The 23,356-nt window shown below is 46.1% G+C and overlaps 1 protein-coding gene across 1 annotated transcript in view; it reads left to right on the plus strand.

The window, feature by feature from the left end:
- Positions 1–23,356, plus strand: part of LOC142563143 (sodium-coupled monocarboxylate transporter 1-like) — an 81,327-nt gene that overhangs the window by 43,938 nt on the left and 14,033 nt on the right. Inside the window, exons 8-10 of the mRNA XM_075673688.1 lie at positions 6,423–6,595; positions 9,890–9,993; positions 19,622–19,719. Of these exons, the coding sequence (XP_075529803.1) occupies positions 6,423–6,595; positions 9,890–9,993; positions 19,622–19,719 (375 nt within the window). The remainder of the gene's footprint in view (positions 1–6,422; positions 6,596–9,889; positions 9,994–19,621; positions 19,720–23,356) is intronic.

Consider the following 23,356-nt stretch of genomic DNA (forward strand, 5'->3'; position numbering starts at 1 on the left):
GTCAAAAGCTTTCGTGCTGCACCCACTTCAGCTGCCTGCACGCGACGTCACAAAACCGCTAGAACTCAGCGCGTGAAAGGGATGTGCACGCATTAAAGATGCATTAATATGCCGAACAAAAGTGAATTTTCTTCTGAATAGCCGCATGTTGCCCCGTTCTGAAAGGAATAAAAGATGGCTGCCGCCGATCGCTCAAGCGCTGGGTACTCGCACCTGCCGGAGAGCACGGGTTTATTTGCGTACAATAAAACATTTTGCGTGGTCGTGTAACGTTTTCGAGCACTTTCGGCTCGTTTACGACCTTCTTCCAACTCCTTTTTGCTGAGGATCCGTGTTAGCGTCGTTCTTAAGCGTCCGTTGCATACCGCCGCGATTTTCGACCAGCCACCGCAAGCTAAGTACGGGAAAGCGGACCAATAGCAGACGCCGGCACCACCTTCTTCATCCGGTTATCGACTTTCAGTGCAGTGCCTCGGCCCTATCGAATCCTCCACTTCAGCGTGCTCCTCGCCGCCTGTCAGCCAATTAGATAAGGCATGTCGCTCACTGTAGGCAATGTTATTTGTTTTTAAAGCAAATGAAAGTTTTCTCCTATGAACGAGGAGTGCTTTTGATTGATCTGTTCAGGCATCCCCGGTGCTTGCATCGGCGGTTACGCAAACTTGACGTCAGGAGATTGGAATAGAAGCATGTTGGAATAGTTTTACGCTATAGAGCCCTAGGTGTGTGCCGCGCTTCAATGAACGTTTCTGTCGCCAACTTGGGTAACTAGGTATGTGCCACTGACTACGTGCCAATATTGCTCACGCATTAAAAGCTCCCTTAAGTTCTGCGATGCTGAGCGGAATAGAATCCACTTCTCAAGGATCAGTAACCCGGAGAATTCGAAGGCTGCGCCACAGATGCTTTGATTGCGTGCCACAATTTTCAGTGAACCTCGCGCCTGATTTGACCACTGCGTACGTGCCAATGAGCGTTCGGTCAAGTGAGGGAATAATTGTCAGCGTTAGCAGGCACCTATGTGCCCCTCTTTCCGTCTCCCAGGCCACTAGATGGCCCAATTTGTCCAGAAAAAAGAAGCGCGGGAAAGAAGTCCGCTGGTCGCATCACGCTTTTCTCCGTATTCGCCGGCACCGGCTCGCCACTGATTTAGGAAGCCGTGCACAGGCTTCGGCGCGGCAGCGCTATATGGTACCGAGTGGTATTAGGAAAGCGCGAAAGAGGAGTCCCGCTGCAGTACACGCCTCATATATAACTGGTTTCCACCGCGCTAATCAGTTGTGTCGCTATATTGATCCAATGCTCACTCACAACCATCGACCGTCATCTAGGCATTAGCTTTGGCGAATTTGTTTTCCGAATTGTAGAGCGGCATATTCCCACAGTGAAATGCGTACTTATCCAAGCTGGCGTCAGAGAAGTTCATTGAAGAGCTGCACATACGTACTGGCAAATGATCGATGCGCCAAGTTGGCAACAATGTCTTTTATTGAAGTACATCGCCGGCCGAGGGGCAGATTCAGCGTGCTACAAGTCGGAGTCAAGAGGTTCCTTCCAACAGCGTTACCCATCCAGTCCCGAATCTAGATGGATCCTTCTCAGAGTGAAAGTGGTTCGTTGAATAGGGTCAAATGTGCACACATTGCCATATACACAGAGAGTCAAGTTCGTTTGATGGGTGGTTTCGAACCCCGTTCCCTCAGCACAGAAGCCCAATGGTTTACCCATTCAACCACGGGCTACCCATTGTGTATGACTCCCCGGCTAAGTGAGAACACGGTGAGATATAGACATAGATCGACAGATGGATTGTTCTCTTCCTGAAATTGCGTCAAGTACCCTAAGAATGCTCACGAATTGACAGACAAATGTCTCACCAGCCCCGTCCGTCTGCAAAGCGAGCTGGGTAGAAATGCCTTCGTGCGTCGTTTCCCCGTAAAAAAGAGCGCCAAATTGTTCAGCCATAATTTTCTATTACCTGCTAGCCACGTGGGGCCCTGAGGTCACGTTTTTCATGGCAAACGTCCTCGAAAAGCATGATAATAATTTTTCTTAGGCAATACAACCGCTTGGCGATTCTGTATTACCATTTCCTCCGCCATTAGATAAAATAGAAGTGAATATGTAGCTAGAATGCACGTAAAAAACACCACCTCAGATCTTCATTTGCAGTGTGGCAGCTAGTGTCGTTCCGTGCTTTTCCGCAAACTTTTCTCTTCTGCCCACCTAGACACGCGTGTGTAGTGTGCCAGGTTAAAATTGTTTAATCAATGCATCGATCGTGTGTTATCCAGCAGGCTCTGAGGGAGATTTAGCTTGCGGCCGAGATTATGCGCACATTTCTGTTTGAATGTACGAGAACCTTGGATTTTCTAGTGACGGAATGAGGCTCCGCAGATCAGTAGATTGTTTAGCCGTTTACGCATTGTTCTGATCAGAAACAATTTCACCGCGTTACACGAGCCATATGGTGCATCATGCAGACAGTAACATCTGTTGCGTTCGGAAATGGGTTTGTACAGTCGTGGTGCATTTGCTTTTTTTCTATGCGAAAAAAGCGCATCATGGAATGTCTTTGATGGACGAGGTGGACAATTCTAGACGGGAATACCTGTGAATTCTTTGAATACCTGAACGAAATATTACTGAATTCCCGGCAACAAGGAAAGTACAATGCTACTCAACGCGTTGAAGTAATTTTTGCAGCAACATGGTTCTAAAATTACAACTTTTCATTGGAAATGTTTTGCACGACTTAAAAAGTGTGTTGCTGCGGGAAAGTAACAATTTCGCCTTCAAGATGAATAGAACTTATTAGTGCGTTTCTTTGGAGACAATATATATCCGTATTTTCGGAATTTTCCACATTTTTATGCACGCTTGCAGCGACCACGCCCTAGACTTCCACGCATTCACGCTGGAAACTGGTGCCCCCTATAAGGCTGAGCTCAAAGCTAGAGAGGCGTCACTATGTACAAGAAAGAAAATGATCTCCTTACGTCGTGGAAGCACTCACCTATTTTTCCACAGTGGCCGCCTTCCCGTTTCTAAAGTAGCCTGAAATGTCTTTGGCTGCGATGCTCTCATTGCAAAGGTGTCTTTTTTTGACGGCCGCGTCAGAATTTGAAGGAAACTTAAGATGGTTGCTGTCCGCTAAGCGGCGCAGTTAGCCGCCTACAGCGTGTGTGCGGACATAGCCTTGATCGCGGCAGAACGGACGCACCTCAGCAGTATGCGTTACCCCTGTGCTCTACGCTTGCGCGTGGTATAAGAAAAACGCTTGTCTTCAAATGCAGAAACATATTGGGACAAGGAAAGACGTACACCTAGACGTAACCAAGTAAAACTTTTTTATGCTGACCCGACCAGACAGGCTTCGGTGGAACTCTCGATTACAGAAACATAATGAATATTCAAAGCGCCTGAAATCACGATAACAGAGAGGCGCGTGTAGATAGGAAATTGATTGCGCGCTTCAAGTTTAATATATGTCCCCAAAACTTGCGAGAGCGAAAGTACTCCTCAGTCAGATGGAGCGGCCCGAAACTGTGGAGAATGACCGAACACATACGCCTATTTCGACCAAAAGGCGATAAGAGCGATGAATGGCGAGGAGGTCATGGCCATTGCTGCCGCAAGGAGCTGGCGAATGCAATAATTCGAAAATTTGTAGGGACTCTAAGTCCAACAATGAGAAACCTCGCTTACTTCGATAATAAACTTCGAGCCCTACTGTTTAACATTCTGCAGCGCAACGCATCAATATACTGGGGACGTGATATTTGGCACTCCACCAGAAGGTATAGAATTAAAAGGCATTATTGAAATACAGAACTTCAACGCGCTTGACAGGAAGTCGACTATAACCTTTCAAAAGAGCAATAAAGCTTCTGCTAACGCGTTTTGCCTCAAATTTATTGTTTGCTTGGCCCATGTGACGCGTTTTGTTTTTCTTATAAGCAGAGAGGTCCGTGCCTCTCAACAAAACACCACGTAAGCGCTTGTTTTCAACCCGGATTCGTAACCTTCGTTACGGTGAGAAGGCGCTTGAGCAAACTCCACTTGTCCGCCGTGCGCATATGGCCATCAGCCGAGCTACAAACCTAGTCCCACTGTTGCCTAGAAAGCGTGCGACAGCGTTCCTCAATCTCGTGATTGAGCTCAGCTGAATCTTATTTGCGGAGCCCACGATTGAGCTTTGGTTCTTTCCACCTGAATAGAAGGACGTTTTTAGCCTCGAGCAAGTGCGCTAGACGGCTGTCCATCCTGTCGACCTTAAGATCAGTACCTAGGGACTGGGTGGCTGCAGCCACATCCTCTTTGAGTTGTGCTACCCAGTGGGAGAAAAATTTCGGCGACTGGCGGTGCTCAGCAAGCCGCTTCCTGATTTTGCGGAAAGGGTCCAAATCCGTGAATTTGAATTCCCTTGGGGGACTGCTCTCTAGTTCCATCGAGGTGAGAGAATGTAGTGATCACTGCCGGGACTTTAGTTAAGGCTGAGGTAAGTTACCGACTCCAAGTTGGCCAGAAAGGTGAGGTCCGGAGTGGTGTGCCATTTGTCAATTGCCCTTTCTAGTAGGGAAGGTGGATTAGTGATTACAATGAGGCTGTCGTCCGAAGTCAGCTGCCATAGATATCGCTAACTTCTCCGTTGGTGTGGTGATATCCCCTCTCTTGACGCGAGGCATTAAAGTCCTTGGCAAATATTAGTGGGGTCCCGCCTGCCTTGGATATGAGCGACGTGAAGCGTTGTCTGATGTCCCTAGGAGTACTGTAGAAGTGAAGGATGAAGAAGCTGTTCCTATGTTGCCCGCTTGGTATGACTTCAATTAACAAGTACTCAGTTTTAGGATGGTTCAAAGAAAGATCGAGAACTACGGTGGTGAATTTCTTCGAGACAAGTGTGCAGAGGTCCCTTTTATTTGCCTAAAAAGAAAGCGAGACCATTAGTCCGATAGGGTTATAGAGCCCGTCAGCGTTTCTAGGATTAGCATAATGCGGCTTGTTAGGATTACATCAAATGAATTGATCAAAGACCGCTTCACTACGCTGGAATACACAACAGTTCCACTGCAATATCACGATTTTACTAGGTCGGCCCTGCATGATTGCTCATTTTAATGGATTTTCCCCTACGGCGTATCTCTAATAGCTGAACCCGACGACCCAATGCCGACCGCCATTTGCAGCGCTCCGACCCTCGCGCTGAGAGAGGAGAACACCTTGCTAAGGGACTTGAGCGTACTCTTCGACTCGGTCTGAAACCCTCTCATGTCAGTCTTGAATTTCTTAAACTGAGATAAATTCAGTCGCTTATCTTGTAAGGACTTTTACAGTGCTCACATCTTAGCGGGTCGCCGGGCGACAGGCGTCTCCGACGGGATCTCAATGGGCGTGTCTACGGCGTGTCTACGTGTCCATGGGGGAGCTGACTGCGAATGCGGCGATGTGGCCGCTAATTTTAGTTTGTCTACCTCTGTTTTAAGGCGCTCAAAGGCGTTGCTTAGCAAAGTGTTTTCGCGCTCGAATTGCGCGATCCTAGCCGCGCCGTGCTCTGGCAGTGGTCATATTTCCGTCATTAGCATGGGTGACGTTCCCTAGACACAGTCCTTGACACAGTTGGCCCAGCGAGTCTCCCCTGCCGGTGGTGCTTGTAGTCGAACGGTAGGCCCGCTCCTGGACAGCTCCCGTCGACAGCGTGGCGCTATCGACGGGGATCTGCTGCGGCTCCGCACCTGCTTGGCGCCAGTCGGCGCAGGTGGTTTGGCACGCTGACGTTCACGTCTCCTTCTAGGAACCACATATGGAACTTGGAATCGCTGCTTGCACAGCATGTCCACTGTAGGGTGAGGCTCTCCACACAGGGCGCACTCGAAGGTGCACGTGTGATCCTCGCAAGGGGATGCCATCCAATTGGACTTAATCAGAAGAATTAAATACATTCCCGTGCTTTGCCTGTCAAACTGGTAATCCCAATATGAAGAGCACTGCAGTGTATTCCGAAATAATTTTGACTTCATGCTCTTTACTATCTATCTAAACAGAAGAACTCAATTGTATTTGCATTTCCTCTGATGAAGAGCGGCTTCCGCATCGGGGAATTGAATCCGCGAGATCATAATTATGAGCGCAGCGCTACGACCGCTAGAGGACCGTGGCGGTTTAAAGGCGAAATGCAAACAGGACACTCCCGCATGCTGCTTTGTCTGCATGTTCAATTATTTTGGAGCACCACTTGCTACGGATTTAGTCGCTGCCCATTTGGTCAAGAACAAAATCATCTCAAAGATAAACTCGGCCTCCGATTAGCGCGCATCATCCTGCTGCCGTGCTCTAGCTGCCACAAGCACTACGCTAGTCAGTAGCCCCACGGTGACATGAAGAGCTTCACTGCCTAAAGGTATATTTCATCTCTGCCGTAGGGTGCTGGTGCGACTACTCTGCTCATGGTCGTCTACCAATTGGTGCACATGTCTCTTCGGATAAATTCTCGTGTTCGGGAAGAGCGGATGCCAGTAAGCTTGGACTTCTGCGTAAACAATGTGACGACCACATCGGGAAGCCTGAATATTACTTTGCCAACATATTCAGTAAGGTATGTGACAGCGAATCCATCCTCGCTAGCAGCCAAACAGCATTTATTTGCAAGTTCTCTGCACGCACATTACGAGTTCGGCTTCCTCTGTGTATGTACGCATGTCTGCGTGCGTGCATGCGTGTGTGTGCGTGTGCATGGGCGCGGGCTGCACGCGCGCGCGCGCGCGCATAGCACCTGTGCGGCGGCTTAGCGGTTATGGTGTTGCGCTGCTAAGCACGTGGTCGCGGGCTCAAATCCCCGCCGCCGTGGCGGTATTTCAATGGGGGCGAGATGAAAAAAACGCCCGCGTCCCATCTACAAAGACCCCCTGCTGGTCAGAGTTAATCCGGAATCCCCCCAGTATGGTGTGCCTCGTAATCAAGTCGTGTTTTGGCAGTTAAAACACTAGAATTCAATTAAGTTCAATTATGTACGTGTGTACGTGTCTGTGCGTGTATAGGCATCGGCATTCACACGTGCGCACATGTGCCTATACATCGGAAATAGTGACCCCGGTAAGTTAGACAAAACGTTCACAGAGTGGAATTTCAAATTAATATTTTCATTGTGATATTTTTGTTGTGACTGATTGGTTGACCTAAATTGACAAGCGCTGGCGTGACGCTTCGCTTTCTCGACTGCGAGAACAAGAACGACATAAGGAGCATCGATGACATCACACCCGACAATTTCGAACTGCTAGCGATAGCTAGGGCAATAAGAGATTCAGAAATAATTGATAAACTGAACCAACTCTTTTATCTGTAAAGCCAGGTACTCATTGCGAAACAGCGGCTTCCTTTGAGAGTGCACCCAACACTCTAACAGCTTTTTTTCTATCCCGCGTAGAGAACCGAATTAATATTCTCTGCTTTTAATGACCCAAAGAGCGGCAAAGCACGCAGTGTAAAGGAACTGGTTTAGATTTTACTTATTAGGCACGCTTTTGGACTTTCACGCGCAGTGGTTATTCACATTTATAATCTCTCGTTGCCTGCAGCCTTCTTCTTTCTTTATTGGTTGCGAGTCACTTTAAAAGACAGATAGCCGCACTTCCTTTCTCCAAAGACGTTTTGTATACAGGCGTAATATATCAGTAATAGTATAGACCTCAGAACAGCCCGCCGACCGCTCCAGCCTCCTTGCGGAATGTGGTAGCCTCCAACGTAGGTGACCTCTTGGCGCTGCTCGAGCAGTCGTGATACGTTGGCGCCACACGTCAACAGTCTTATCATCAGAGCTGATTAATCATTAGCGTACATATATTATAGCTTTTGCATATTTCCTTCACGAAGGATTTATAAGCATATTGCTTTTGTTTAAATATCTTGCCGAGTAATCATCACACCAATATTTAACATTGTTAGAAGTTTTCAATAACTAGCTATGGTGCTCTTTCGCTTATCACTGGCGCTCGGGCGAGAAAAACTTACATAACGACCATGTCGTCATGGACTGGTGTACTTCCTTAAAATGTACAACATGCTTCAGAAAGGAAGTTATTGAAACTTGAAAATCAAGAGGAGAAGACTAATTTTCGACCTGTATCGGTGTTTGCTCTGACTGCAAAGGTTAAGGAGAAATAATTCTTACATTGTCGTTTTTGAGAAATATTCGAGGCGTTTCATGTAATTATTAAATCCACAGCAGTCTGATACTTGGCATAAGATATTAGAGAGTCAAGAATGATAGGCCTGCGAAATTTATTTGGTTGCAGAAGAGTCGACAGTTACCTTAGCATACGCTCAAGAGAATGAACGCGAAAGGCTGCGCGCTCACGAGACATTCATTAGATTAGGTGACATTCTTATGAGAATGCGTTATTACTTCCTATTTATTGTTCTCTCTACTTGTTTTAATGCGAAGGCATTATAGGCTTCAGGAACCGGAAAATGCAGCAAAATTTAAAGGTCGCCGGTACCTCTTCCCAAAGATGAGGAGTTCGACTCCCAACAAAGGTCGTGGTTCGGGTGGCTTCATCAATTTCATCTTAATTACCTTTGCCTCAAAGTACTTCGCCCTAATTAACACCATAAGTCGTGGGTTCGACTCAAAGTAACGGTCGTGGTTTCGACTGCCACCAAATGTTTAGGGTTCGAGTGCCTTTATTAACGCTCTTTCGATTAACAATGCCTAAATTAAGTTCGCCTTCATTAACACCAAAAGTTATGGTTTCAACTGCTCCCACTGGTAGTGGGTTCGGCCATCAATGGTGGCACCATCAATTTTAGTGCTATTGAATTTTGACTCGAGGAAAGGTCGAGTGTTGCGCTCCCATGAATGGTCGTGTGTGGCACAATCAATTTTGGTGCCATTACGCCGGACGGTCAGGTATCGGTGACGGTTGACAACGGATTTTTCAACCCACGAGCCACTTGAGGCTCTCGCCTTAATGTTACAGCAGGAAGGTGTAGCTAAGCATTGGAGCTCTTAATTAAGTAAAACGAAAGAAATCACCACGTCCTCTTTTCTCTGAATGTAACAATATGTTATAAGACCATTATGGCTAAAAAAACGCGTATCAGAATAAACAAACATGTCTCAATATTGAATAGTCGGTAAGAACTTGCTCGTATACATGAGCGAAATGTTTTTATGAGTAGAAAGAGAGAAGCAAGAAAAAGAGTTTCTATGTCCTTGCGGTTATGAATAAATATATACCTGGGAATCTGCTAAAAACTGTGAATTGTTAAGTAAATTTGCATTATATGAACCGAGTGCGCTATTATAACTACAAAGTCAAGTCTTAGAAACGCCGTCAAGAGGCTGTTGTGCAGCTTTGTGTTTCTCGTTTGGGCTTATTTTGTAACAAAACTAGGTAAATAAAGCGTCCTAGTCTGTGTGTGTGTCTGTCTGTGTGTGTATGTCTACGTATGTGTGTTCGTGTGTTTGTGTGTGTGTGTGGGCGTAAGCTCAAACATTGCAAGTAAAACAGTGCTTGGAGTGGGTCTCTCAAGACAAAGGCCACCTTGTGCACTGAACTTTACGTAGTGTCATCCAGGCAATGTGTCGCTACCGTTGTTTAAGAAACGTAAATGTCGCAGCCAGTAGCATTATGCGTTTTTACTCCAATGTTTTACTCTGATTCACACGCTTTCTGGATCATTAGATCGAGTAATTAAATACACAAATCCCGTTAAATCTTTATGCGATTAAAGATGTTCGTAAATGCGGTACAACAATTTCTGTCACTGCCCAGCTGCATGAGTCAGTAGCGTTGAAAGTCGATACCCCGTTTACTTCTTCGCGCGGCTTCAGGAAACTTTATTTATCATGCACTGTGAACCTGACATTTTTGCTTTCTTTTCACAGATCCATCGGCATGTTTCCACTTTTCCGTGTTTCATCTTATTGGAGTAGTCTGTTCAGCACAGTTGTCACTTACGTCGGAGGACTTGCCATAAGTATTTGTTTGGGTATATATGCGATTTTTTGTTATTCATTATATTTCGTTCGTTATATAATTATCATTGTATTATCATTCGCTATATTTCGCGAAGTAATACACCTGTACAAGTGCGTAAAAATTACAGCCACCGTGCTTCTTTACGTAGTGCTGGTAAGTCCGCTGTTTCGTACTGATTTTAGGAAACCAAGTTAGCAGCTTTGTTCTGGCCGTTGCGACCACGTACTAAGAAAAAAAGGAGCGACCCTTGCTCCATTCAGGGAGAAACGGCGAAGTCCAATACGTTTTTATAAAAATCGAGCAATTTTGCTCCCTCGTGTATGGGAGCAACCCTTTCTCCCTCTTCAAAACCAACATGGCCGACACCTGGCAAGCGAAGCGAAGCGATGGATCCGACTAGGTCTACGAATTGTCTAGTTCGCAGTGTAAAACAATGTAAGCGTCATGAGCGTTACAGATATTTGCAAAAACAAGAGAGAAACAATCTTGTTTTTTTGGGGGGGCGCATACAAGGAACCAGGTGCAACTACGACACTATCTTGTAGCGATGCCTTCCGCTCCACTACCACTTCTATCACCCACTATTCACGGCCGTTTGAGAACGTTAATAATGCGGGCGGTGAGTCACTCTAACCACTGTTGAAGCGCGAAAGGGAATGCCAACGAAAAATATATTGCTAGAACATCGCGACGTTGAACTTTTGTAAATATAAGGAGATCCATATGTCAATCCCTCACACTCAGACTCGCTTATGTGAATGGATGGATGGATGGATGGATGGATGGATGGATGTGATGTGATGAGCGTCCCCTTTTGAACGGGTGGTGGGCCGCACCCCCAAGCTTTTTCTATTATAATGCATAATGGCCTACCTAGGATAAAAAATAAAACATAAAAAACAAACACTTTGAACTCCCACAACCAAATTTTCTGTCCCCCTATTGTGAACTTTGCTTTTGTAAGTGTCTGTTTTTGTCATTTCCCTACTTCCACAAATCTTCCAATCGCCTCTTCCTAATCTCTGTTGCGGACATGTTCACTTTTCCTATTCTCTCGCTGAACCCAAGGGCTTCAAGGAGGCCAGTGGTGCCTAAATCGAGCGCTATGCAGATGTCTTCACATTCATAAAACATGCTCCATAGTTTCCCTAGCTTTACCCTAGGAAGAACATGCTTCTTCTTCCTTGTTATATCTCGCTTTATTGGTCCGTGTTCTAAGGCATCCTGATATCACTTCGAAAAGTAATGAGCTTTCCTTTGACTTACTATAAAATGTTTCTTTTGGGATTCCGTTTTTTCTTCTTAACTCGTTACTCATGGCAGGCTTCTTTTCCATTTCCGCCGCTCATGAGAATAGTTCAGCCTTTCTAACTTTCCGCTTGACCTTCTTTGTTGTTGTGTTACCCACCCTGCAGGCTGTATACTTGCTAGTAAGATTCCTAATTCTTTTCTTCCACTGTGAATCAATGCTTCACCTGCACAGATACCTCAACACTCTCCGAGCCCATTTAATTTCTTCAATATTCCTCAGTCGTTCTTCATTATCAGTTTACAGTGAGCACTTCAAAACTAGCCCAGCGCATATCACCCTTCACAGCTTCATTTGTAGTCTTCCCGTGAGCTCCGAATGCGAGGCGTCCCACTGACCGTTGGTTCCAATCGAGCCCTGATTGTACCTTTAATTTCAAGCAAACAACCGCATTTTCAAAAGTCAGTCCTCGAACCATTACACCTTTCCACATACCTCGGAGCACCTCGTACCTATTGTACCCTTGTAGCACTCTGTGCTTCATATTTTTCTTATATTTCCATATATCTATTGCCTTCGTTTATCTATATACCAAGGTATTTATATTCTCATACCCTAGGTATTTCCTGGCCCTGTATTGTAGCTGTCTGAACACTGCTTTCGTTGAATACCATAACATCTGGGTTTCTAACACTAAATTTCAAACCTTAATTCTCGCTTTCCTGAGCAGAGATATTAGCTAGACGTTGCATATCACTTTGCTTGTTAGCTAGCAACACAGTGTCGTCCGCATAAAGTAAACGTGGATGCTGCTGCTCTACTACTGTACTCGCCTGTTCGTATGAAAGATTAAGCCCGATATTACTTCCAACTGCTTCTCCATCCTCATCATGTACATCATAAACAGCAGTGGGGATAAAGGGCACCCCTGCATCAGTCGCTTGTTATCAACTTTCTCCTCACTCCTCATCCCTTCCCATTAAACGCAAACAGTATTTTCTAGGTAAAACTTTCTAAAAAGCTGTGGGCAATCGCCACCTAAGCCTTTCCATTCCAGAATATCCGGCGAAATATTGTGGTTTACGTTGTCATACGCTCCTGTATAGTCTGAAAAGGCCACATACAACTGTATGCTTTCTACTCTTGATCTTTCAATACACTGAATAAGAACAAGCAAGCTATAATCCAAACGCCTACCTATTCTGAAGTCGTTCTGAAGGTCTCCTAAAATGCCACTGTTCTCTGCCCATGCTTGCAGCTTTAATTTGATTGTCTGTGTTACTAGCCTTTATGCTACCGATGTAACGGCCATCGGGCTGTACGTGTGATTTCTATTTTTCTCCCCCTTACCTTTATAAATTAATTCCATTCTACTTTGTTGCCAACTGTCTTTTAAAGTTTTTTCACGGGTTTCACCAGAGCTTCCTTACTCATTATTTAAAAACTTCTTGTGCGCAGACAGACAGGGACAAAGAAGAGGAGCAACACAAGGATTAGCGCTTTCTAACAACTGGTTTTATTTTCGAAGAACTTCCTGCTTAAATACCCACATATCTGCGTGATCTAGTCAAACAGAGCACGCCTATAGCGCATATAACTCTTGAGATAAAATGCCGTGGACGAAAGCCACCCGGTCAACATAAAAACATCAAGGCGCATGTAGCAAGCACTTACGATGAAAATACGCTATAGATATGATGACAACAGCGAATTTTCTTTATCCAGCAATGAAACAGAAGGATAGCTGATGCATTTTTCCTTTGGTTTTTCAATCCAGCTCGCTTCCACAATTTCTCTCGTGGTTTTATTCCTATGCCTATACCTAATTACGGTGCTACTAAGACACGGTGAGCAATCGGGTTCTTTCCTGTTCCAATCCTGTTCCAACTAGGCCAACTCGCAGTTATGCTTCAGATTCCTTACGTTTTGCTCCTAGTTCATTAGCCAGCCTAACGGGAACCTCGTCTGGTCCTGTGGCTATGCGCTTAGGAGTTTTCTCTTCGACTTTCTTCCAGTTGAAATTTGTCAGTACCAGCTCCTTTTCCATCCGGTTCTCTTCCATGCTTTTTTCTTGAAATACAACCTCGTCATTGCCTTGCGAAGATTCAGCTGTTAATTTTTGGATGTAATTTAATGCCGCTTCACCTTCCAGTTTGTTCACATCTTCGTCAAGTATGTATTGTTGTGTTGTGGTTCACTTCTTGCCTAATCATTTTATGTGGTTACAAGTTATTCTAGGTACGGCCTTCTTTTTCTCACGTATTTCTGACAACCAATGTTCACTTTCACCGGTTATCTTTGCTTCTACCAGTATTTGAACCACATACTTTTTCTCCCGGTATATTTCCCATTTACTGGCTACTTCATTCTGCGGCCACTTCGTCTTGTTTGCCTGCCTGTGCCCTCGGGATGCTTTCTTTCCTTCACCGATGGCTTCTCCTATCTCCCTATTTCACCAGCTTTTCGGATTGTTTTTTTTTTCCTTTCCAATGAACATGTTGTTTCTTTTTCCGTATTTCCGTCGTTATTACACATACAAGCTGACTATATTCCAACTTTTTACTTCGCTATTTGACAAGTTCTTCCTCTACTCTAGTGAATATATTTGTTATTTTTTCAGCGTTCCAATTGGGAATGGCCATTCCGCACTCCTTGCATTTCTTTCCTTACCAGATATCCCATATTCAGAATAACGTGTTTGTGGTCACGCCCTATGCTACTATACCCTCCCTCTTCGATAACCATTTCTTTCAACTTATGAATTCCTTCTGTCATCCGAGAGTAGTCAATGTTGATTGTCGGTTTCCACCTTCCCACGTGATCTTCCCTTCCCATTTAGGTCCTGTATTCATGATAACGAGGTTATGTTGGTCACAAAGATCAAGCATCGACTTCCCGTTTTAGTCGGTATAGCTATCTAAATCGTGTATGTGCACAGTCATGTCACATAATTGGATACTTTCGGCATCATTCCCGAAACCCTTAATATCATCACTTATGCATTCCACTAGCTCTTTATTGTTCGCTGTGCCATTATTTCTAGTCCACAAATACGTAACGCCCAGCCAAGTTTTATTCCCACTCAATGTACGTGGCAACCAAAGATGCTCTTGACATTTTGAATTTGCTCTTTTCCATTTGACTCCCTGATGAATGAGCATTCCGACTCCCCTCCCTTTCTCTCCGACTCAGTTCTGTTGTACCCTTCCCAAACGTAATTATCAATAACTGGTGGCTCTGCCGAGTCTACAAGGTGCGTTTCTGTAATCGCATACACCCCTATTTGTTCTCAATTTAAGTACTCCTCAATCTCTGCCCACTTTTCCTTTCTTTTGTCGCCCTGCATGTTTACGTACCCTATTGCATGGCGAGCTGTCTTTCTTGCTTTCCTCCTTTTTATGTTATTGACGGCGATGCTATTCTGAGGTTCCTTAGGGGACCTTTTTCATTACTACCTACTCTAACTTCCTGAGTGCCTGTGGGTCCCCCATAAAGCAACAGTGCGACCCGCAAGTCGCCAGTGCAGTTTTCGTCCAAGCCTATAATTGAAGTGGATCCCGTCTCGTTCAAAAGCACTGCATCTTCTCATTTCTCTGTTTACCTCGACAACCTCGAAACCTTTCTCTCGTCTCATTTTCCATATCGCCACGGTAGCAGCTACTACATATCTTTGTCTGGACTGTCACGTACAGGCACTTTCGGCACTGTGCACACCACGATATGCACCTGAGGGGATAGTTCGTGCAATTCGTCCACCCCCTTCGCCAAGCGCTGGGCTAGTCCTGTTCCTTTTCTCTCTAGGGCTTCATTTAGCCCACCTGCTACTATGACAAGGTTGCGCACGTAGGTATGTTCCACGAGCTTTGCTTTTGCTCGCTTCCTGACAGAACCTAGTGTCGCCCTGGAAATATCCCTACCACCGCTCTTGTATGGCTTTTCACCCGCTCTACAATTGCTTCTGAACACTTAGCCATATTTGAGTCGCCTGCGATAATCACCATTTCGCTCTGTCCAACCTCTCCCGAGGCCCTTCTTCCTTTTCCACGTGATTCAGACTCTACAAGTGGCACCGACCCCGGCGCTCCTGCTTCTTGTGTGTGGCGGCCTTAAGGTAGGTGCTCTTTTTCCAGCTACCACCTCCGCACGCTGCCCGCATTCCACGTCCTTTGCTTACGCTCCCTCTCCTGTTACGCCGAGAGACTGTGTTCCTCTGTCACGACCATTCTCGTTCACAATGGCGGCCCTGTTCAGCTTTTCCTCTGCGGCTTGAAGTCTTTCTTCCACTACCTTCCAAGCATCACGCTCTCTATTCAGCTCATTTTTGAGCTCTTCAACTTCATTGACAAGCTCTTCCTGGAAAAGCTCCATTTATTTCAGCCTAGCATCGACATCACAGTGTGTGCCGATTGACTCGATTCCCTCTCCATTCTCATCCATTGCCTCATCTGCCGTAAGGGACACCCCGCACACTGCACGCTTTCCCGGCTTTTTTGCCATGTATTGAGCGGCTTTTTCTAATGCAACAAAATACTGTAACAACATAATGCTGCAATAATGTAGAACACGCGCCTTCTACGGAAAACGGATACACACAGGATGTAAGTCCTTAAAATGTCGCAAAGTAATTCTCACCAATGTTTTAAAAGCAATCAATCCAGCACAGACCTAAGGTATGCCAAGTTTTCGCACGTGTTCAACGACGCGGTCACGCTCTCACTTTCCTACCAAAGCAATATTCCCGATACCAAAGCACACACAGTAAAACCACTAATAGCTCTTAGTCTTGCCGCTTCCAAGCTAGTATTTAAAGGTTATAAAGACTTAACGTCCAACACGATTGCACGTGTTCATGGACGTAGCGCGATAGGATGCTCTGACTATCGTGCAAAACGAAATGGGCTTGAAGCACACCCGCGCATACGAAAAAGGAGAGAGACAAAAAAAGAAAAAGAAAAACTAACAACTTATAATTTAAAGGGTAAAAAATATCCAGATGAAAAACAGAAGGAAGCTCAAAGCATGCACAAAAAACTTATCATTTCGTCACCGCCACGGAGCCTTGAAAAGCATATGCATTCGCCACAAAATCTCACACCACACCTCGATGTGCCTCTCGAAGTGATATCTAAACATCACGCTTAGCGCCACCTGTAGAGGCTTCAAACTTTTAAACCGCATAGTTGCCATCGGCCATACCATGCTGGATACGCCGGTTCTCATTTTTTAAACCGCATAGTTACTGCGTAGCGCGGTAGATGGTGCGAAAAGTTGAAGAAAATATTTAAAAAAAACAGCACTGTATTTCGCACGTTCTTACTGCACGGTTACGACAGAGCAACACACAACACTTTCACAGACGTACTGTGCACAGCGGAGTTATATGATGTTTCGACCGGCATTGTAGTGCCATTGAGTGACTCCCTGTTATGCGTATTTCAACAATAAATTTCGACAGAATAATTGTTTGGGTATAGTCACCTGGTCTATAGGCATTGCAAATCCACACATACCTGTAAATCTAAAGCCGCACTATATTGAATGCTTTTGCCTAACGACTCTCAATTATCAACACGGTGGCGACGGCGATCTAAGCCTTTCACTTCGCAACCGTAGCACATGGCGCTTCCAGAATCGCTGACATTTGCAAAATGCATTCTGTTGATATCGCTTCTACGTTATCTCGTCTAATGTCATACATAAATGGCAAACAATCTGCTAACCGCGCCGTCCGTACGCCGATGCAAAGCAGGTACGTGCGAGCCGACGCACGCTGTTCCGGCGGTTGCCGGCGGCCGCGCTAGAGGCCGGCTATATAGTACACGGATGAATCTGACCGGAACGCTGAAACCACCGCTTTCGAGCAAGCCTTCGAAATCATTTTTTCTCTTCCTGTCCACAGACCAAAAGTATTCGGCTACGTCGAGGACGTCGTTCGCTGCTACACGCTAAGCAGCTGCGTGCGATTTGTAAGGATATAGTGGTTTGAGGAGGTTGGACTGTAAGTGCTGGCATAGCATCCAAGGAGGCTATGATAAATGTTACGCGCTCTGATCTCAGGATACTACTGCACACGAGAACCACACAATGCTCACCGCGATTGGTGTGACTGGCCCCGCTCACCATTGACAATATCAGAAGGTTAACTGCTGCTGTCTGTTATATGTTTAGGAGAGTCGTGGTAATGAAGACTGTTGCGATATAGTCTGCAAGGCTATTACTATCTCCATAGGGTAAATACAGCGCCTGAAGCGTAAACGTCACAAGTGACCGGGAAGAATAGCTCCGACTTAGGAGTATGCCGTCTCTATCCGAGCGCCTCCGCCGCAGAACAGTGACTGCGCCGTGCTAGCCGTGCTTTTTTCAAGAGATAGGGTAGTTTTGCTTCGTACCGACGTTCGAGCTCAACAATGCCCTGCAACTTTCTCGAATCCCAGCACTCGGCACAGTGCACAGCGCTGCCGTCACCATGTGTGTCCCATTAGCTTGGTTTCCCGTTCATGTCTGGGCACATCCGTTTGCCCCGTACCCTTGTGCCTTTCATAAGGCTTTTCGTACTTTGTAGTTTCAATTCTCCATCTGCATGTTATCTTCGAGAGTGTCTCCATTTCTTGACAGACGCAGACAGTCTTATGTGCAAAGCTGCAACGCAGAAGTCGGCAATTTGAAGGAACTTTTTCTCAAATTTATTTTCTGGATACATTTGTTTGCACGTATGCTTGCACCCCACCTTTCTATTTCTTCTGGTATTGGTCGGTGCTTCCTGTCTCGCTAGTGTCCGGCGCGCCACGTTATGCATCACGGAGAAGCCTCCGCTGTTAGGCGGAGACGCAGACGAACCGGTGCGCAAGTGACGCTGGATATACAACTGTATATCTGGTTGCATGGTGCGCTCAAGCGCCTTCTTGGTCTGGCGGAAGGGAAAACGTCACTTGCGGTGGTGATGCGCTCACACCGCGCTGCCGCGGGCCCACGGCGCCACCAACCGTATTTTGCTTTTGCTTCCAAGACGTCGCGGATGGCGCTTCAAAACGATCACAAATGTATGCATTTGATATAGCTTAACCTTCTGCTAATCATAATTTCACGCAGCAAAACGAGAAGCACTGGTCAATATCTGCGGCATCTAGACCGAGATGCCTGAGTACGGGCTTGTCTCGCTGTGCGTCATCAGCCGGGCGCTGCTTTCGAGTTGAACTATTCTCGTATGGCAGCTCCCGTTCTAGCTAGAGGTTTGACACTGGTGGTCGCTTGTCATAACCTGAGGTTTAGACCTCAGTCTATGGTACTTAGCATTACTTTCCGTCGAACGGAAGTTACTGTAGCCGATGTTCAGGTCACCGGCTGCGGCGACGCAAGATACCTACGCAAGCGAGAAACGTTCCTCCTCTTTTGATTGCCGCAAGAGGGCGCGATAGGTGAAGTTCGTATGATGGAGGAAGGAACGCCGGCCTGAAGGAGGCAAACGACTGGTTTCTCCTTTCTTGCTTCCTTTTTTTTAAGAGTGTAGATACACGTTTGCTGCAATTTGGATATCATAGTGACACGCGCTTGTGTCACGGTAGAGGTGTCGGTGTTATTTTCTGAATTTAGTGGTCAAGACATCAGCTTGGCCATCCCTAACTTCAATGATTCCTCGATCCAGGCTGATTCCGAGGGTAAGTAGGAGGGAGACGTCGCACTCTACGAACACTTCGCCTTCGCATGTGCCCTCGGACGTTACCGGGATCATCGCTTGACAATATCGTGACATACCTCTATGCTGTAATATATCACCCAAGAAAACACATCATATTTACGGCAGACCTGCAACTAGGATTTTTATTCTCTTGCGCTATGCTTAAGCACTCGTTCTTGATTTTCGCTGTCAACATTCATTATTGAGTACCTTTCCTTTTGCCCGTAGCTCAAAGTACAGGAGCATTCACTAAAAGCTACTACATTTGGTAGCATGACGAAGTGAATACTCCCTCGACACGACAGATGGGCATGACGTGTATATGTAGGCGCAGTCAATTTAGGGATAGACTACCAGGACGAAGTAGTTTGTGATTTTTGTACTGTACTGATGCCAAGACACCAGGGGAGACATAAACATTTCTGACATTACGGTGGTCATGCGCAAAATATTTTCTTTCAGTTAGTGGGCTATGCTTATTCTCGACCTATTTTGCAGATTCAGGAAGAAAATAAGCATTTGGGTGAGGGGGGGAGGGTTACAGCGGTATATATATGTGCCGTCAATAAAGGGCTGAGCGCTTCACCAAAGCATTGGATCACACTGCAATATGTGTGTTAGTGATACATAATTGGTTTCTCCTAAATAAAGTATTCCTTTTCGATGGAACTTATACGTCACCTACTAAAAACTGTTCATTCCTCGCTCCTGCAGGTGGCACCAATCTTTCTGATGTGGAAATGCACAAATTGACGTCCAATCTCTTATTCCCACTGTGGCGACGTCTTAGGCTGATGCCTTCTGCAGAAAAAGTAAGCATGATCATTTCATTTATGCGCCACCTAATGATTGCCAAGTAATCCGAGCGTGTCCTGCGGCTAACGCATTCGGTATACCTCAAAGCACGCCCACCGTGTAGTGTGCAGTCTCTATCACAGTAACTCTCTAGAACAAGCTGAAATGTAAGGCGAGGCAAAATATTGTTAGTTCTTTGCGAATTTTAAGAAATATAATCGCTATTGCTTCAGCCTGGTGTTGCAGCCCGCAAAAATATGATAACGCTTGTCACAACTATATCGCATTCAAAACAACAAACACCATGATGTGTATCCGGTTGTCATACGTGGATCTCTTTCCGGTGGCAAAGGCGTTGTTTTATGAATCATAGCGCAAAAAGGTACCAACAAGGAATAGTTGTCTGATGATTACGATACTCCCGAATGTGAAATTTAGGTGGAGCGGCGTAAGTTTTTTTCTCTTCATTTTGCGATACATTGAAGCAAAGAATTTGAGTCACAAATTACCGCACCGACTGGTAGTGGGCCGGTACCGTCAGCGTGTTCTCAGAGGGAATGCGCTAATCCCATCATATGATCCGAACGTGCGATTCTCTAGCGCAGCCACTGTTTGGATTTATTACAATCCACAAGACGCGACATGCGAATCCGGTCTCGTAGTGAACGCATATATAGACCGCTCGAACTTCAAACCTCTCATCGCGTTGTGCTGCTAGCAGACGACGTGCTCGGTTTGAAGATGATTGCCAGGGGTGTGTCGTCATTTTGGACGTTGTCAAAAACTTGGCCGCGCCCAGCGGCTGACGACCTCTCCGCGTCCTAGGCCAATCGGACGCGGCGTAACCGAACGCGCGTTCCGAACGATGGTCGATCGCGCTCCATGTTCCCCGAGGAGCCCGCAAATCGTTAAACTTGCAATATGAATGTGGGCAGCAAGGACTGGCGCCCATCTGACGCTTTTGTTTTGTTCTCGCAACATTTCACGCCAGATAGCTACAATGACGATTTGCGTCTGCTCGGGGAAAAAGCTTGTTCGAGCAGCGACCTATCGGGCAGGCAGAGCCCCGGCCAAACGTCCGTCGTGCTATTTTGAGGCGTAAGCATTCTTGGCGAGTACCCCAGCTCCGTCACTAGAAAAGTGTAATGCCTTGCGCTTGCTTAAAGAAAGCGCAATTTGCGAAGACAATAAATCATTACTATAGTGTAAATGTAGATGATTGGTAGCTTTCTAAGAAATAAGGAACATTTAAAACTTTGATAAGAGAAAATGCCCGTAGGGATAGATAGGGCTCCATAGAAAATACGTGGAAAGTTTATAGTAGGGGTGGGTCTGCTGATATTGGGGGGAGCGCGAACTTGAAATCTTTGTGTTGGTCAAATTGACATTTGGAGGTGAGCCAACTTATATTGGGAATGGGCCAACATGAAGTTTGCGTTAAGATCAACCTGATTTAGGGAATAGGCCAATGAAAATTGGGGGTGCGACAACCTAAATTTGGAGGTGGGACAATTTTAAATTTGGATGGGGTTCAACTTAAGCTTAGAGGTGGGCCAGCTTGAAATTTGGGGTTGGGAGAGTGCCAAATGTAATTTTGGGGTGCGCCAACCTAATTCTTCGGGTTGGTCAATTTGAAGTTTCGGGGTTGGCCAACTTTAAATTTGGGGGCGCGCGAACTGGAATTTTGCGTGGGCTGACCTAAATTTGGGATTGGGCCGACTTGAAATATGGGGGTGGGCCAAACTTAAGTTTGGACGTGGGCCAAACTTAAATTTGGGAGCCGGCCAACTGAAATTTCGGGTGGGGTAACCTAAATGTGTTTTTACCGATGCCGGGTGCAATAAAGGAAGTTGAAGTAAAGGTTCAACCGAAGCGTACATTGCGCAAAATGCTTGCTCCGCGGACCCATCTGTGCGGGCTTTTCTTTACATATGCTGCACGCATGCACAGAAAGCACAAAACGCGCGTATATTTAAAGAAATTGTAGTTTTGTAGAGTACAGATGGAGAGAGGCATGCATGCACGGAATGCTTGCCAGCTAACAATCTACGCGCAAAACTTGTACGAAGTAGCGCCAGACTTTGTCTCCCGAAAAGAACTAGCTAGGCCTCGCTGCGCGTATGAAATGTGATGTAATAAAGCTGTAGTACTCAGCAGTGCGGAAGGGCATCAGCAGCATTTCGCGCAACGCTAATGTCGACATCAATGTTGACCACGTTCATTACGCTGTCTTCGTCCATAGCCTCCAACTTGATGTAATATTTCGTCCCATGAGCTGGTGGCGATAGGGTAAAATTCAAAGTGCGCAGCGTACACGACGCCATCGCTGCTTCTGCTGCCCAGAGATTACTCGTTTGCTTCTACACGCGCTTGTAGCAGTGTGGAAGACGTGTCACGCGATATCAGGAGCAAGCACGGTAAGAAACGGCAGCTGTGCTCCCACCTCACTTTGCGCGGTGGCTGATTTTATAGCAGGTAATGGCTGAGTTCCATGCAGCACATGACGGCATGCATAATATGGCAATATGGCGGTCGGCAGCGTAAGGCTGAACTTGGAGCCGGCGAGTTATACGTGATATTTTGAACAGAAGTGCGCTTTTACTGCTCAGTTTTTACACGTATATAGCCATAATAGACCCTCTACTACAATTTGTCGCAGAAAACCGCAAAGTGTTGAGTGACGTGTATTCCTTCTTAAAGTCACACTTTCTCAGCTATATGGTATACAACAGCTGAAGGGGCCTATTACATTGTACTCCGGCTCCCGCCTTACGACGGCGAATTTAGACCGAGTGAGTTCGTGTGGCCAAAACCCGCCGTGGTTTCTCAGTGGCTATGGTGTTGGGCTGCTGAGCACGAGGTAGTGGGATCAAATCCCGGCCACGGCGGCCGCATTTCAATAGAAGCGAAATGAGAAAACTCCCGTGTTTTCGCATATTGCACGTTAAAGAGCCCCAGGTGGTCAAAATTTCCGGAGTCCTCCACTACGGCTTGCTTCATAATCAGAAAGTAGTTTTGGAACGTAAAACCTCATAATTTCATTTAATTAATCGTGCGGCCAAAGGTACAAAATGACATCCCTGTGGAAACCGAACGCTTCAAGCTGTCCACGGCCATCTTGAGGGAGAAAATCAAGCAAGTAACGGCGGAAGGCTGCAGGAAAAAAATCAGCACATGGTGAACCTGTAGGCAAATTTCAGACTTGGCACGTCGGCGAGTGACCATATCCAACCCATCGTCATCCATTGGGTGAAGATGACACTGAAGAAAGTGACGCTGACTACGAGCGTTCCGGCGTCTAGCCACTAGACAAACCCTAAAGGCTTATTAGTGAAAGAACAGCCTTGATCAGCGCTACCAAAATTTTGCTGGTGGCGACACTGTAGCTGAGAACCACACCAAGAGCTCCCAAATAAACACGGAGTTTATTACAGAGAAGCTATAAGCCTCTAGTTGGTCGGGCTTTGTTACTGGCTCGTGCAAACCCACAAAAAGGCAGCGCCACCTAGCGGCCGCTGCCACTCAGGCAACCCTCAAACGTCAGCTGGAAAATGACTTGGTCTTTCAGTTTCCACGTAACACAATTTGGTTTTCTCGTATATTTGAATTACAATCCGAATCTATCTTTTCTGAAGTTTGTGTCTTAGCCGTACT

The sequence above is a fragment of the Dermacentor variabilis genome, chromosome 11, assembly GCF_050947875.1.
Source record: "Dermacentor variabilis isolate Ectoservices chromosome 11, ASM5094787v1, whole genome shotgun sequence".
In the NCBI taxonomy this organism is placed as follows: Eukaryota; Metazoa; Arthropoda; class Arachnida; order Ixodida; family Ixodidae; genus Dermacentor; species Dermacentor variabilis.